The 17,635-nt window shown below is 33.9% G+C and overlaps 2 protein-coding genes across 2 annotated transcripts; both read right to left on the reverse strand.

Annotated features, from left to right (window-relative positions):
* On the reverse strand, window positions 1–2,502 carry LOC125210903. Its single transcript, XM_048110533.1, has 5 exons — window positions 2,249–2,502; window positions 2,120–2,164; window positions 1,799–2,035; window positions 1,528–1,709; window positions 1–380 (listed from the first exon to the last, which is right to left on the reverse strand). The coding sequence occupies exons 1-5, from the start codon at window positions 2,442–2,444 to the stop codon at window positions 201–203; spliced, it is 840 nt and encodes a 279-aa protein (XP_047966490.1). The 5' UTR covers window positions 2,445–2,502; the 3' UTR covers window positions 1–200.
* Window positions 2,503–12,167: 9,665 nt separating this feature from the next.
* Window positions 12,168–13,357, reverse strand: LOC125216762 (allene oxide cyclase, chloroplastic-like). Its single transcript, XM_048118527.1, has 3 exons — window positions 13,049–13,357; window positions 12,849–12,970; window positions 12,168–12,770 (listed from the first exon to the last, which is right to left on the reverse strand). Exons 1-3 carry the CDS (start codon window positions 13,242–13,244, stop codon window positions 12,369–12,371), a joined length of 720 nt encoding a protein of 239 aa, XP_047974484.1. The 5' UTR covers window positions 13,245–13,357; the 3' UTR covers window positions 12,168–12,368.
* Window positions 13,358–17,635: the final 4,278 nt, after the last annotated feature.

Raw genomic sequence — 17,635 nt, forward strand, 5'->3', positions numbered from 1 at the left:
TTCATAAAAATTAAAGCTTGATATACAATTTAAAGAATATATTTTACATCATTGGAGATAATACTAGATGGTAAAAAAATATAACCATAACTAACATGCATGCATATTATGAATGGTTTTGATGTGCAATATGAGCATAGGTAAGTGGAAGAGGGGAATGGAGAATCTTTCTATTTTGTGACAAAGTTGTAGCAGTGAAGCTAGGCATTGAGATGATCAAGAAAGGTAGGATTGTTTGTTCCCCTTTTGTGTTTTTCTTTGTGCCTTTGTGCTCTCATGATATACAGACCCCTCAAGGATAAGCAGTAGCATCCCATCCCCCACTGCTTTTTTCTCTCTCCTCCATTTCTTTCTTCCTCTATTGTTTCCTTCTCTTCTACCTGTATGCACTAGTTAATTAATAGGAATTTCTGCAAGCCAAATTTTACTTCAAAATTAAATACTTATAATAAGAATCTTCAACTAAATAGTTCTCTTAACAAGTTGACAAATTTCTCTTCTCGTTTCTAAATTTAACAAGGGTGAACTATTTTTTTTTTATTTTTGGTTAGAGTTTATTTTTGTCATGAGACATTTATATTTGTTCATGATTAGTTGAATATATCAACTAGTTGGTGCTGAACTTGGGTGAAGTGGAATACATCAGTGAGCTATTATTATCATCTACTACCATTTCTCACACAAAACACACACACTGGCTATATATATGTGACATGGAGTGAGAAAGCAAATAAAAAAGATTCTAAATTATTGTGGCAAATCAATAAACTTTGAGAGTGGAATAATCTTAAGTAAGATATCTACTAAGAGCAATGGAAAATAAAGAAGAGGATTGTGTGGTGAAAGGATGGTTTTAAATTGGCAATATATATGTGGAAGACAACACAAAGAGTTGTTTGGCTAAACTTATTTTACGACGGATAAAATCAATCCCATGTCCCACAATCTTTCGCGTGATATATGACTAATAACTTTAACATTTTATGAAACCCTTAGGAGTGTTTAAAGGTGCATCAAGCATATTTCAAATTCAACCAAGGTTCTTATTGAATTTGAATCAGAAATAAATAAAGAATGGTTGATGATTGCTAGAAGTGAAAAGGGTGCATCAGTGATTCACAAAAGAAAACAAGATGAAGAATGTGACCTTAGCACATGCTAAGGGACCGAATCTCTACCAGTCCCCCACACTTACTACCCCTGTCTGTCCAAAATCTAGCTGCCTTTGTAGTACCACACACTCATATATACATGTATATGTAAATATATAGGTAGATAGAAGGGGAGATGAGAGTGAGTGAGGGGAAAACAAGGAAGAATGAAGGTGATTGAGTCCACATTTTCCTGTGATGGACATGGAACTCATTGCCTAACTTGCAAGTGTTCTTGTGTGGTCTATTTCATTCATGGACCACTTATCTTATTGCCTCTGTTATGGGACCAATGAAAGCGACGGACTCTAAATCATTTTATATTAACTCTTAATTTAGGGAAAACAACAAGTCCGTTAGTTACTTAATTACTCACCTCTGTTGGCGTTGCGGTTTCCGATTTGAACGAAACAGATGAATCTCCCCCTTCCGCCTCACTCGTCAATATCTTCATCGGTCGATCTTCAATCGAAGGCGTCGCCGCCGGCGTCGGGCTGCTCGAGCTCAGATCTATCGGCGTGCTTTGCGTCCCCACGTCTCTCGTCTTCTTCTCCGCCTCTGCTCTCCAAAATTCAAAATATTCAACAACATTATGTATACTCCATTTTTTGATTCTGTATCTATAGATGAAGCAGAAGAAAAGGTACGTGGTTTTTCGAGGTGGATTTGGGAAGGGTAGATGAGCGGCGCGGACATGCTGATTCTGGTGGCGAGGCCGCGGAAGGATCTGCCGCTTAGGGTTTTGGCCGATAAGCACTCCAGGGGAACTTCTCCTGATAACGGATTGCTTATGTATTTTTCCGCTTCGTTCCATTTCGAATTCAGAATCAATCCATCTCGAGGCTGCGGCGCCTCCCACGCGTACGCTGTTTTCGCTTGCAACGCTGCAATGATTAATTCAATTTTCAAATTGAAATGTGTTTTTTCATTGATTGATCGATTGATTGATCAATTAGTCTTCGCTTTACCTCTGAGAGCGGTTGAGAAGGAATATGTGGAAGGATCGATTTCCTCTGCGTGATCAATGGAGCTTGTGTCAAAATTGAAGAAAGGTAGAGGTGAGGAGGAATGTGTTGGTTGGGAGTTCAATTGATTACCTCTGATGGTGTAGCCTGGCGAGGAAGCAGTGCTGGAAACGGTGACGTTTGATCTGAAGGAGGCGGCTTCTTCTCTCAAGCTCTTCAAATTTGAAGCTGAGAATCTTCTGGATTTGGTGTTTTCGCGGCTGATCCTTCGAGCTCTAACGCCCCATTCATTGAGGTTAAAATCACTCTCATCTACTGATCGCTCCATACTCTGTTTTCTTTCTAATACTACTTCTAATATCTGAATTATTATATTTATAGTGCCAATAAATAAATGATTCCAAATAAATAAATAAAGAGTCCAATCAGCAAAGAAATTCCAACTTGTAAATATTTTGTAATCGATCGACTATGGGCCACTCTCTCCATTTGTCATATACTTAGTGGTGGGGAGTGGAAACAAAATCTTACATATATTTTGTGATTTCATTCATGTAATATAGTATGGTGCAGTCATTTATTCAAATAGTTTTAATTATTTTAATTTAATTGGTGTCTTATCATAAATAATTCACACATAAGATGGAATGGCACTATTCTAGTTCCTAGATGAAATTGTTATTCGACGAAATAAGTATAAGCCTCATTTAAGCGAAAATTCAAACGGTGCAGATTTTAACATGTAACTAAGCAACTTGGTAAACTACACTTCCAAGTAAAGAAAAAAAGGAAATAAGTATGCGCACTATTATGTTCAATTATTGTCCAATTTGGTAATGACATTTCAATATCTTAGTTCGGTAGGTATATTGACTTTAAGAAGTTTCGGTTAAAAGTTATACCAGTAGTTCGAAAAAATTCCATAAATTGCCGGAAAAATAGTGAAGTATAGTTAAATTTTGATATGCCCACAACTTTATAATAAGCTGGAAAATTCACTAATTTCTTCTCAATATAAATCACATAACTAAAAGTTTAAGTAAAATTGTACTCCTTTTCCATCCTGCCATAAGTGAGCCATTTTTTTTGGCACAAGATTTCAGGAATTGTTAGTTAAAGAGTTAAATTAGAAGGAGTAAAATATGACAACGAGATAATTGAGACTAAATTCAAATTTTATAATTTTTTACTGATTTTTAAAAGGGAATATTGGGACCTAATATCACGAAACTTTTTAAAAAATTTATTTTTTCCACTAACTCTTGAACTTGACATAATATCACAAATTTAAATAGTTGTTGAATTTTTTCCACCGGCGACAAATTCGAACTACATTAAAATGAGATAGAAAATCATATCTAGCTTTTAGGAATTTTGTAATCACATCACTATCATTTTTTAGTGGTAACTATATCTTATGTGATGTAATAACAAATGAATTGTAACTAGATTTTATCGCTTGTGAGAAAAATTCAATAACTATTTAAATTTGTGATATTATATGTCAAGTTTAAAATTCTTGAGAATTTTTAAAACTTTTTACTAACAATTAGGCACCTACATCCGCCTTTTACAAAAAAAAAATGTAAAGTCGGAAAAACAGCAAAAGACTATTTCGTCCTTTAAAATATGTTAGACTCAGTTAACAATTCAGCTTGGTCTACTAAAATGAAATTGCCCCAATTACTACTTTATTTAAAAGGAAATACTAGTAAAATGATACTCCTAGTAATTAGTTTGTCGTTTTATAGGTTCATACTATATTATAGGAGAAGAAACCTACCGATAATTCCGGCTCAAGGAATTACGAGATTTATGGGATTGACATCAAGGAAGACATCTCTCAATCATGGAAGCTGCTATATTTGTGGATATCTATGTCACACTTCATTTCACATTTGTTCTTTTATATGCATTTGAATGCATACTGAAATGTACTACTCCCATACAATCAAAATATCAAATAAACATAACTTCTTTTCTTCTCGAACATATGTTTATTTCTTTTGTAACTGTAAAATTGCGACTATATATGATTATCACTATTGACATTGGTTTAGAAATATTTTAATAAAATGGAAAAAATAATAATAAAACGTTTTGAATTATTAATCCTCCGATCCCTTGTTTCTTTCGTAATAAATTAAGTTGATATGTTTACTCAAATTTCAGATTTTTTTAATTAGTGTACAAAAGATTCTCAATCTCAATTTAGTTCATTTATAACTTGGTCATGTGGAGTCTTTGGATTGAAAAAAAATAGAAGAAACGTTGAAATATTACTGCAACATACTACGTAGGAGCATGTGTTCATTGAAATAATTAAAGACTATTTCACTATTTGAAAGGGTTTGATTATTATATGGTGAAAGAGACGAAGCGGAAATGGAAGGCTATCGCTGCGGCTTATTATCCTGAGCTTTATATGGTACAATGGTCCCTCTCCATTATTATTAAGATTTTTTTAAAAGCTTTTGATTGGTGCAGACTAGCTAGCTTCATTTTCTTAATAGTTTATAGATTTTTCTTTGGAATTAACCAACATTAATAGTATTCTCTACACTATAGGATAATCTGATGACATGCTAAATATATATATGGCGCAAGCTAGCATCATAGGATGGGGAATGGGATGGAAACAAGACATAGAGGAGCTTGAGTACATATTATCTTGTAAGAGAATGATAGTAATTAATATGGCTAAAGAAATTATATGAAAAGAGATTAGAGAGGGTGGAAACTAGCGTGACTTTGAGAGATTTGAGAGAACTGACGGTTTCTCCAAGAGGGAGAACCGGAGGAGAGAACAAGATTAATAATTTAATTCTTCATTCTGCTTGATAATAATAAAAGACTCCACACATATTTATAATATGAGTGGTACAAAAAAGATCTCCTAAACTAGGGAAGTAAATCAAAAGCAAATCAAATCCTAACCACTAGGGAAAGTAAATAAAATCTTATCAACTAAATAATACTAAAACATAAATAAACTAAATAAATATATGGAGACAATATCAGCTCCCTTCCGGAATAAAATAGAATATCAGGTCCCTATCAACTCTCCCACCGTTGAAAATCACCTTGCCCTCAAGGTGGAAGTCAGAAAAATAATCTTCCATCTCGTTGTCTTTGTTTGGATCTTCGTCTGCAAACAAAATTATATCGTTAGGACAGCAACGAGTGATGGAGAATCCGTCTTTGGACATGAGATCTCTTCCGGGACTTCAGTGACATAACCAATGATGACAACATTGATTTTTGGGTTACGGGATTTTGGAGGAAATTTGGTTTCCACCAAAACCATTGGCACATCCAGCTTTTGAGGCGATTCGTCATCAATTTTTACCATCTCTTCGATGATGGGATCAAACTTGACATTTGTTGTTGGCTCATCATCCTTTTTTGCAACAGGCTTAATGACAGAATCAGATGTGGCCTCCTTTTGAGCCATAGCCTCCTTTTTAGCTAAATATGCCACTCCCTCTATAATTTTGTTGAGAAGTTTATTCGTCTCAGTGAAATAAATGGCATCCTCATTAAAATTATGATAAACAGCATCTAGAAATTCTTGCCATGAGCAATCAGGATTCGAGCGTCAATACTTGTGGAGCCATACGGATGCTGGATGGTCAAAAAATAACCTCACAAAAAACAAACGATCAGTATCAGAAAACAAATGATAGTCAAAATACTCCTGAACATCCAAAATCCATCTCACAGGGTTAACACCAGAAAACCGAGGAGGAGAGTTTGATAGCAAGACGGACATGGTGGTAGAAATCAATAGGAGGATGAGAACCTAATGAAAGCACCAATTTGATAGGAATTAACGTGAGGTTAATTCCTATGGAAGAGAAAATACTGAAGAGAGGAAAACAACGTGACTTTGTAGAGATTTGGAGAGATTGGCGGTTTCTCCAAGAGGGAGAACCGATGGAGAGAACGAGATTAATAATTTAATTCTTCATTCTGCTTTTTAATAATAAAAGACTCCACACATATTTATAATATGTGTGGTACAAAAAGATCTCTATAAACTAGGAAAACAAATCAAAAGCAAATCAAATCCTAACCACTATGGAAAGTAAATAAAATCATAATAACTAAATAATACTAAAACATAAATAAACTAAATACATATACGGAGAGAATATCAGCTCCCTTCCGGAATAAAATAGAATATTAGGTCCCTATCAACTCTCCCACTGTTGAAAATCACCTTGCCCTTAAGGTGGAAGTTAGAAAAATAATCTTCCATCTCGTTGTCTTTGTTTGGATCTTCGTCTGCAAAAATAATAATATCGTTTAGGACCGCAACGAGTGATGGAGAATTCGTCTCTGGACATGAGATCTCTTCCGCGACTTCAGTGACATAACCAATGATGACAACATTGATTTTTGGGCTACGGGATTTTGGAGGAAATTTGGTTTCCACCAAAACAATTGGCGCATCCAGCTTTTGAGGCGATTCGTCATCAATTTTTACCATCTCTTTGATGATGGGATCAAACTTGACATTCGTTGTTGGCTCATCATCCTTTTTTGCAACAGGCTTGATGACAGAATCAGATGTGGCCTCCTTTTTAGCCATAGCCTCCTTTTTAGCTAAATATGCCACTCCCTCTATAATTTTGTTGAGAAGTTTATTCGTCTCGGCGAAATAAATGGCATCCTCATCAAAATTATGATAAACAGCAACTAGAAATTCTTGCCATGAGCAATCAGGATTCGAGCGTCGATACTCGTGGAGCCATACAGATGCTGGATGGTCAAAAAACAACCTCACAAAAAATAGACGGTCAGCATCAGAAAACAAGTGATAATCAAAATATTCTTGAATATCCAAAATCCATCTCACGGGGTTAACGCCAGAAAACCGAGGAGGAGAGTATGACAGCAAGACGGACATGGTGGTAGAAATCAATAGGAGGAAGAGAACCTAATGAAAGCACCAATTTGATAGGAATTAATATGGGATTAATTCCTATCTAGAGAAATTATATGAAAAGAGATTAGAGAGGGTGGAAACTAGCGTGACTTTGAGAGATTTGAGAGAACTGACGGTTTCTCCAAGAGGGAGAACCGGAGGAGAGAACGAGATTAATAATTTAATTCTTCATTCTGCTTGATAATAATAAAAGACTCCACACATATTTATAATATGAGTGGTACAAAAAAGATCTCCTAAACTAGGGAAGTAAATCAAAAGCAAATCAAATCCTAATCACTAGGGAAAGTAAATAAAATCTTATCAACTAAATAATACTAAAACATAAATAAACTAAATAAATATATGGAAACAATATCAACTCCCTTCCGAAATAAAATAGAATATCAGGTCCCTATCAGAGAATCAAATCATGACATATATATCATATGTGCAGTTTTGCAAGTGATGCATAATTTAAATTATAACATAGCCCGCAGTGATGGGTAATTTTCAGTGGGGGGGTTTGATAATGAAATATCGTACGTATATGAGCACAGAATTTGTGGACGTTACAGACTCTTAAACTGCCTCTGCATGTGCATGGAATCCGTAACCTACCTCTAACATCAATCCCAAATATTCACTCATAAACATTGCTCTTTATCATCAACCCAATTTACAATTGACAACAGTAAACGGCTACCCCCTTAGCTTGTGTCTAGTGAAGTATAGGGCAAATTTGATGGAAAAATCATAAATTTTGGTTTTATTTCGGGCTCGTCCCGCAACTTTAAGTATCAATTATAATAATCAGCAATAAAAATCAAGAATTTTAACATTTTCACGAACCAGAGTTCATGGGTTTTACGATCGATATTTTAAGTTGCGTGACAAACAAGAATTTCATAATTCATATTTTTCTGCTAATTTGCTTTAGATTATGTACATGCATATGATCAATGACGGACGCAGAAAATGTTCAACGTGGGGTCGGAAAATAAAAAATAAAAAATAATATAGTATTTAAATAACCGTCTAAAAAAATAATACTACAATTTAAGTAACACTATCTTTTGTGAGCTGCGATAGTTGATTCCTACGAGTATCCATATTTTGAAAACGAATCAAAATTCGTTCATTAGAAATAGTAGTGAACATTTTTCTCTCGTTGTATACCACCATGATATCATTTAACCAATCATCTCTCATCCTATTTCGCAACTCTGACTTCACAAACTTCATTGCAGAAAACACTCGTTCAATAGATGCAGTTGCTACAGGCAAAAGTAAGACCAATTTAATCAACCGATAAACCAGTAGAAAGAATCCATCTTTCACCATTTCAACCATTTTCTTTGGAAGAGTCCATAAATCTTCAACATCAGAGAAACGCGTATCTCTTTTTGCATCAATCAAAAAGGATTTAAGTTGGTGAGGTAAAATCGTCATCTCTGTGGACGAAAAGTCCTTTGGACAAAGGGTGGCAAGATGAACAAGTTTATCGACATTGAAATTTGAGAATTGATTTCTTGGATCAAGACATGCCATACAATTCAACAAGTCTGTACTAGACTCGGAAAAACGATTCCTTATTTCTTGAATAATGGAGTCAACAACCTAATTATAAACAAAAAATGATTGAGTTACTAGTCAATTCAAGTGTCAGTAAATAAGAAAATGAAATTTTAAATTACCTGACAAAAAATCTCAACACGATAATAATGGTAGTTTGTGACAACTGTGCCATCTCTCTTCATGCGTATTCGTTTGGGGACAATGTCATCCATATTAGTAACATCAATCTCATTTACTCGACAAAAATCTTCCACTTCTTGCAAAAGATCATCCCATCCAGATTCTCGAAAAGTTTGCAGTTCTTCTTTCAAACCCGCTATCACATTGATGGCATTCAAAATATTTTGCTCTCTATCTTGCAATGCACAAGATAATGGTTCAACCATACACAGCAAATGTTTCATCAAAATCATGATAAACACAAAATCATAACTTTCCATCTTTTGAAGCAAACCTTTACACTTTCCACTTTGCTCTACATCATCTCCATCACTAAATATGCTTTCAAGAACTTTGACTACTGAGGGCCACATAGATACAAGACGAATCACAGTTGTATAATGAGATTCCCATCGAGTATCACCAGGTCTATGCAAAGAAGTTTCTTGGTTTAGACCTTTACCTGAATTGATTTCCCCCTTTTCAATCATTTCAACTATTCTATCATGTTTGTTTTGTCGAAGTTTATCTGCTCTTTTACAAGAAAATTCACATGCTGTAACAATCGGGGTAAGATAGCCAAAAAAATCAAAAACATGTCGATTTGCTTTGCATACTGCCACACATACCAACTGAAGTTGGTGGGCAAAACAATGGGCATGCCGATGGATTTTCTTTTAAAATAAGAACCTTAATTCAATCCATTAAATTCACCCCTCATATTTGAAGCTCCATCATAGCCCTGACCTTTCAATCTTGATAAAGATAATCCCAACTTAGAAAATACAAAATCAATTGCTTCTTTCAAACACCTTGATGTAGTCTCCTTAACATGAATCAAAGATAAAATCTTTCTATAATCTCCTCACTCTTGTTCACATATCTTATAACAATAGCCATTTGCTCCTTGACTGAGCAATCTCGAAACTCATCAACCATTATGGAAAATAATCCTTCACCAAGTTCACCCAATATTTCAAGTATGGTTTCAACGGCACAAGCATTAACCATTTCTTTTTGAATTTTTGAAGAAATCATTTGATTATTACCCGGAGCATTTTTTAATATTGGCGGAGGGAGAATAGAACAACCGGGTATAATTGTACCCCCAAAACATGTACTCCCTTCGTCGCACTTTGAGAGTCCCAGTTTACCATTTTGGGTATTCCACTTTAGGAATACCATTGAAATATTTCATAAATTGTAATAGGTCTCACATTCCACCAATCTCTTTTCACTCACATTTTATTATAAAACTATATAAAAGTAGGACTCATATTCCACTATCTTTTTTCCACAAACTTTCCTTTATATTTCTTAAAACTCGTACCGAACTCAAATGAGACTCCTAAAGTGGAATAGAGTGAGTAATAATTTTATAGATAATCCAAGTTATGAAATTGGCCGGGTGAGATGGAAGTTTTGTATATCTTCCAAGACCCGAGTTAGGTCATGTTTTTTTTTAATTGGTTGTGTTTAGTTGAAACTTCTTTGTTTAGTAATGCATTTAAATATGTAATATCTTTAATTTTTTTCATGTAAAATATTTTTTATTTTCAACTAGTAGTATATCTTTACACTATTCTTTTAAAATATTTTACTTTTCATACTAGTAGTATTTTTTATGTCGATGGATTTTTTTAGATCTCTTAATTACTTCATAAAGTAATTTCATTCTTTTCTATTATTTAAAAATAATTTAAACTTTTCTTCAATAAACCAAAAATATGATTTGCCATTAAAATTAGCATACTATGCAAAACTTTAAATAAATTACTAGAAAGAGATTTAGAAATTTCATTTTTTTAATAATTAAAGTCTTAAGTAGTAGTAACACTAAAGTAAAAAGTAATCTGTTTTTATTAATACTGAATCTTCTTATCAGAAAAATAAAGACAGAGAAAATAAAGAATTGATTCTGAACTTCCAAGTCAATATTATATTTTACCGTATCTCCGTACTGAAAATTCTAGATCCACCACTGTAGCTCGATCGTATAGGGTTAAATATCCTTCACAAATACAACTATTAATTTCATATTTGCCCACTTTAATTAGTTAGTCATCTCTAATATTTCTCTATTTAAAAATAATGGTTTTAGGTTTTAGTAATTGATTTCGAGATCTATCTGTCTCTCCACATATACAAATTCGACTTCGTTCAACTCAATTATGATATGTGTACGACTATATCATAGTCACTTTTTATCTTTTCATTATATTTGATGCAATTAGATTGGGAAAAAAAAAGTATTTTCACATGCGGCGAATAATAACCAATCAGCTGAATCTTTTGTTTCGTAAAAAATAGTCTGTTGGCTAAAAATGAATTTTGATACTTAAAGATTTTTGTCGTCCACTCATATATACACTGTCCTTGTAATAAATAAATCTTGAATAATATGACTCGGTAGGTCACCTAACCATTTTATAATTTACTATTTACCATTGTATTGGCATGTTCAATCAAATTCGAAAAAGCAGCCCATATGTGGCGTGGTGGGACTCATAAAGCTACCGATATAAAATACTCCACATTAGTCCTCCATTTAAATCATGTGCTCAATTTTTATATTTTTTACTCTTGGTGCACACGTGATCAACTTGCATTTAGTTCCAAGAGCATAATCACGTAAGAGCATAGTAAAATAAAGTGTATGGAAACAAAACATTTAAATGATACTAGTAGTATCTTATTAACATGAAAAGACTAAATTTTACCAAGCACTCGCCACTCGTGTAAAGCATAATAGTACTTATTTAATCCAAGTGTATTTGAATTAGGGGATACGACCTTCGTTTACTGTATTTACTTATCTAATTATCAATTAATAAATACAAATTATATGTATAATAATATAGAAAGATGTCAGTAATTTATCTGCTATAAGTTTATTGATTATTTACAGTATTACTCCATATCACTTCACTTGCTTTTCATGTCAATAATGTGGGCTTAGATTAGCTTCCGATCTGCTTACTTTTTTACAAATAGTAGTAGTATATTAGAATAAAGGTTTCTTTATTCGCAAGTTGAATAAAATGAGTCTGTGTTAATAGGCGCATCGAATATTTAGGCCCAACCCATATATGTTTCAAACCCAAAAACTCAAATATAATGTTTTTTAGTCCGTTATAAATGTCAAACACAAAATTATAAATCTTTTTAACAAAAATATCAAAATGTATAAAATTACAGGTTGATTTATTATCTTCCAATGTCTCTCGATATAGTATCTAAAAATAGCGGTATTGATGACACTTTCATAAGAAGATAACTTGCCTTTCACATACCACCTCTTTGATTAATGACACTTTCATTCTTTTAAATGTCACCTTATTCAGTTTTTATATAACAAAACTCTTAATTAAACTAGGCAAAAAGTAACCAAAAAGGTATAATTAAACTAGACCATGACTTCAATTGAATGGAGACAGTGATGAGTGGGTGTCACTCTCAAAACAGAAAATGCATTGGCCACTAAAAGTTGCATAATGATGATTGAAAATATAAAAAAGAAGCAACTAATTTAATCTTAAAAAATTTATTAGAAACAACCGGTCGCCGGCGACGAAGAAGAGGCGGCTAATTGGTGAAGTTAGGGAGCGTGGCTCCGGCTTCGCAACTCTTCGCGGCGGGGGTGGGCTCAACCTCGATCGCCGGCGGCACAGGCTGGCCGAGCAGCTCCGCCGGCAGATCAGGGATGCCCTTGAGGTGGAAGGTGTAGTAGAGCTTGAAGGGGAAGATGATCTGGTGGAGCTTGACGTGGCCGTAGACGCCCTGGAAGATGCCGGAGCCGCCGGTGACGGCGAGCTCGGTGTCCTCGTAGGTGAGGTAGGGCCCCTGCACCGCGATGTGGCCGTAGTCTCCTAAATAGAAGCTGTAGATCGCCTCGTAGCGGTCGCCCTTCTTCTCCTCCTCGTGCTTGATCAGGATGCATAACCCCGCCGTTATCCCCGCCCGTTTCTTCAAATCGCCGGTGTAAACCTGCGAATCCGATCCGTAATCGTGTCAATTTTGTGAAATTGGAGTTTAATTAGGCTAATTTTGGGGATTCTGTAGTACCTTGTTGCTGAAAGGCACGAGATCGCCGAGGGAATTGACGGTTTTCTGGCTCAATCGGAGGTAGGCAGGGCTGCCGCGATCGCGCTCGTTGATCTCGTAGACGTGCAGTTGTTGGACTTTGGCTGAATTAGAGCAAAATTAATTGTGATTAATGAAGAAATTAGTAACAAATTGAGGAATTGGAGATGAATCGATCTTACTTGGTGTGGTGGAAGCTGGATCAGCGGCCTGGGCTTTGCATGAGAAGGATTTGGTGAGGGGTTTGGGGAGGAATTGTTTCTTCTTGGATGGGGCAAAGGAGGAGAGTTTCTGGGCGGCGGCGGCGGGCGGCGGAAGCCTGGCGGGGGAAGGGGAGGAGACGGCGGCTTTGAGAATGGTGGAGGAGGCGGCGGCCATGGCAAAATTGTTTGTTGAAATGAATGATTGATGTATGTATCTCTGTGATTGGATTGAATTGAGTTGATGTGTTGTTGATTGAATGTCGAGTGTGTTATTATTTATAGAGATGATGGAAATATATGAGCATGGAAAACGAGTAACGGTGGGCTGTGCCTCAATGTGTGTAATGTGTGTTTTGTTGGACGGTGGTCACCGCTCACAACCTAGTTCCACACTTCCATAATTTAAAATGTTTACAGAGTTTACTTTTATTTTGACGTTTTTCGTTAGTTAGAAAGGCCTCCTCCATCCCATAATTGATGTCACACTTTTTTTTTTAATTTGTGGAAAAAACTTCTTCTTATATTAATATAAATATACTATTTTCCCTCTTCATCTAACATTCTACCTCCGTCCCCAAAATTTTTCCTACTTTGACCCGGCACGCATTTTTTAGAAATGTAATAGAAAGTGAGTTGAAAAAGTTAGTGGACTGTGGGTCCTACTTTTATATATTAGTTTTATACTCCTTCCGTCCCTGATTAGAAGTCACAGTTTGATCGGGCACGAATTTTAAAGAAGTGTTTGAATATGTAATAAATAGAGGTAGGTAGTGAGTGAAATGTGAGACCTCTTTGACTTTTGTATGTAATAAATTTGTTACAATTATTTAATGTGCAAATAAATTTGAGTGATGCTAAATGGCTGGCCATAATTGGATTTTTCACTTGAAAACTGAGTCATTTAATGCACTTAGAAAATATCAAAATTTTTAAGACTACGCTACCCCTTGTCTTAATTCATTCAACAATATTTTCTTTAGCCTTCTATACGCTTTATACGTATGGAGACTGGAGTATTTTTTTTTTGATTTTTCAGATTTTCAATTTTAAAAAGAATTAACAATATAAAGTAAATGTAGTATAACATAATATAATAGTTAAATATTTAAATTCCTTTTAATGTACAGGTCTAAAGTGTAATGACACGTTTTCCACTAATAATTAAATAATAGCAATACTAATAGTATATGATAAATTACTATTTTTAGTTTGTGGAAAAAATTCTCTCTCACATTAAAATAAATATATTACTATTTTCTCTCTTCACGTAAGATGCAAAATAATATCTCCTAAAATCACTAATAATTAAATAATAGCAATACTAATAGTATATGATAAGTTACTATTTTTAATTTGTGGAAAAAATTCTCTCTCACATTAAAATAAATATATTACTATTTTCTCTCTTCACGTAAGATGCAAAATAATATCTCCTAAAATTTTGTATCATTCCTCAGGTATGTCATCTATTATTGGACGGAGAAAATATTTAATTTTTTTTGTTGGACGAAGAAAATAGTTAATTTTTTTTGGGTAGCTAGAAAGTACTCCGTATCAATTTGTTATTTTTTTGGGGACGGTGGGCAACGTTTTTCTCAACCGTGGCAATTTTTAAGAAAAACATGTATTGGTCGGTGTCGTCACTCCCATAAAATTATTGCGTCATGTAAAAATGTCTATTTCTTCCACTTCTTTAGAATCCATGTTTATTTTTGCTAATCAATAGAAGTGAATTTGTTTACAAGTTAAATTTCAGTAATTGTTGGATTTGTGATGACGTGGAAATTTGGTGTGATCCTAATTAAGTACAATGGAATATGGTAATTTTGATTTTTGATTAGCCCAATATTAAGATTTCATAGCAAATGGTTTCTCAAGTAAAAGATTTATAGCAAATGTGGATACTGAAACTAAATGGAAAAACAAATTACATTAGATAAGTTTTTTAACTATTATAAATGTTCATAGTGTAATATTTATTATGAATCCAGATTTATTTCATGTTCATAAATTCGGTTGCGTTTTACACTAGACGAGGGCATAGATTCTTAACAAATTCGTAGGAATAATTTTATCATATTTCCACTACCACGTCTTTTTCCATGGATTTAGTAATAAAAGCTTAGAATAAAAAACATAATACACAAAACAATTTAAGAGGGTAAAAATATAGTCTATCGTTAATTTTCTTTAACGTTGAAAATAAGGGTATAAAGACCAACACAATTTAGTCATACAACTATCGATTATTTTTGTCGAAGTTCATGGGAAATACCAAATTTTGGGCAAAGTTCATGGTTTTAGAGACCAATTTCCCTATCATTTTCACATCTCCTGCTACAAAATTTATCTCAATTGAAATCTTTTCAAAAATAGACATTAATTACACCTCTCAATCTCCTCAATGTGGGACCATTATTCCACTACACATCTTTATTTAATACAAAGTCAAATACTCCCTCTGCCCCACATTAGAAGTGTCATTTAATTATGGCACGGGTTTTAAGAATTAGGTGGAGTGTGTAATTAATGACGTGAGATAGTGGAGTGTGTATTAAATGAAGTGAGTTGGTGGAAAGTGAGATGGTTTGACTTTTTGGTTTATTATTATTTTTATTTATTTTTATGTAGATAATGGCATTTGGGTGTAATTTTGATGAATAATGGGATAAAATTTTATGTCTAAATATGAAAGCTTCTTAATGTGACTCTTAAACTGAGACGTACTTTTATGGCAAAATGTGACTCTTAAACTGGAACGGGGGGAGTAATTTCTTAAATTTCGTGCTGAGACAAACTGGAACAAACTTTGTAGAACGGATGGAGTAATACGGAGTAGATGAAAATGTTAACCGAGGAGTAATATGTAGTCCCTATAATTACCTCCTTTGCCATTGATTTCAAATCTCGTATCATATCAATATCCATTTTCTTTGCTATCACATTTATATTTCAATCAAAGTTTGAACATTTGAATTACAATTGTACTCCTTGTTCTATGTTCTATGGTAGATTCACCACTGGCTATTAATATATAAAATGCACAAAGTATGATGGACAAGAAATAATCAACCAAATAATCACTATATATCAAAAGCAAACCACATGATCACCACAGATCAAAAGAAAACACAACACCACCCCTTAATTGTTAACTAGTTTTACCACCCGTGCTATGCACGGGCCATAAAACTTGTAAAAACTTCTAAGATAAATGAACTAAAAGATGTAGATGATAAATATTGTATACTTGTGCTTGCAGGCAGAGAATAAATGTCTAATTAAAAAGCACATTGTAAATATCAAGACAAATTTTACTATATCTATTTCCAATGAACAAATAATTTTTTTGAATTTTAAACGCAAATATGAGTGGAAAAAATAAAATATATTACAAAACAAAGATGAGATAATGATGCTTATATACATACATTTTTTTTATGAATAATAAAATAAGTTCATTAAAAAAAACACAAATATTCATAAATAGGAACTTACACAAAATCGACAATTCAATAGTTCATAAGTTTTGAAAAACTTCTTTATAAACAATGTTAATAGTAGAATCACCATTACTTTCATCTTCTTCATCTTTACACACTAAAATCTTCAAACCTTCACGACTTGTGACTCTTGATATAGCAACATACAGTTGTCCATCAAGAACATCATCACTTATAACAATAGGTCTTTCAAAGGATCCACACACATCAACTACAAAATATAGAGCAAAATTAGTAGAAAAAAGACACAATATATAATTAGAGTATTACTTTCCAAATTAAAAGAATACAGATAATTTAATAAAATTTAAAAATATTACCAAAAATTTACTATAATAATTTAAACAATATTACAAATTAGAACCTAAAGGACCTCCGAATAAATGAGTCCAAAAAAGATTAGCATCTTTGCCCCAACAAATAAATAAGAGCCCAAATAAATTACATGCCCAATCTAATAGCCCAACATTTTAAGTAGCACATTGAAACGTTTCCTTCGTAAAAGTTGTACATAACAATGAAGATTTTAAATAAAATATGAAATAAGTAATTAATAGTACTAATTTGAATTAGCTTCAATCTCTCAATTATTTATTGATAAGATAAAACAATAATAATGCCTTAGACTCTAGGGTTTGAGATTCAAGAGCCTCCCTATTTCCCGATGAAACTGACGGACCAATCCTTCCTCCTCTTACCCCACCTTCATCGCTGCCTCCGTTACTCGTCGGCCATGGTGTCGCCGACAAGCGATCCCAGCCGACCATAGCTCCACCATTTGGTGAACACAATTTTATCTCCCACAAAAGCATACGGCGAATCGACGCCATCTCCGGCTAAATTGAATGGTCTATACTCTGCCTACCGTCCAATCTTAGTCTATTTCTCACTCACCGTCCAATCTTAGTCTATTTCTCACTCGACCTCACCTTGCTAAGCATCTCTCCCTCAATCGATGTCCAGAATCAAATACCTCAAAACCCTAACCCCTAAAGCGCAAAAAAGGGAAGAACTCAAAGTCCTAACTTAATTATGTTCGAGAGTGTCTACCAAATCGAAGATA

The sequence above is a fragment of the Salvia hispanica genome, chromosome 3 (genome assembly GCF_023119035.1).
Source record: "Salvia hispanica cultivar TCC Black 2014 chromosome 3, UniMelb_Shisp_WGS_1.0, whole genome shotgun sequence".
Classification (NCBI taxonomy): Eukaryota; Viridiplantae; Streptophyta; class Magnoliopsida; order Lamiales; family Lamiaceae; genus Salvia; species Salvia hispanica.

Coding starts and splice junctions, on each gene's coding strand:
- LOC125216762 (XM_048118527.1), bottom strand. CDS start 13,244: ATGGCCGCCGCCTCCTCCACCATTCTCAAAGCCGCCGTCTCCTCCCCT. Junction 12,971..13,048: donor TCCAGCTTCCACCACACCAA/GTAAGATCGATT, acceptor GCTCTAATTCAG/CCAAAGTCCAACAACTGCAC. Junction 12,771..12,848: donor TCGTGCCTTTCAGCAACAAG/GTACTACAGAAT, acceptor TCGGATTCGCAG/GTTTACACCGGCGATTTGAA.
- LOC125210903 (XM_048110533.1), bottom strand. CDS start 2,444: ATGGAGCGATCAGTAGATGAGAGTGATTTTAACCTCAATGAATGGGGC. Junction 2,165..2,248: donor GCCAGGCTACACCATCAGAG/GTAATCAATTGA, acceptor TTGATCACGCAG/AGGAAATCGATCCTTCCACA. Junction 2,036..2,119: donor CTTCTCAACCGCTCTCAGAG/GTAAAGCGAAGA, acceptor TAATCATTGCAG/CGTTGCAAGCGAAAACAGCG.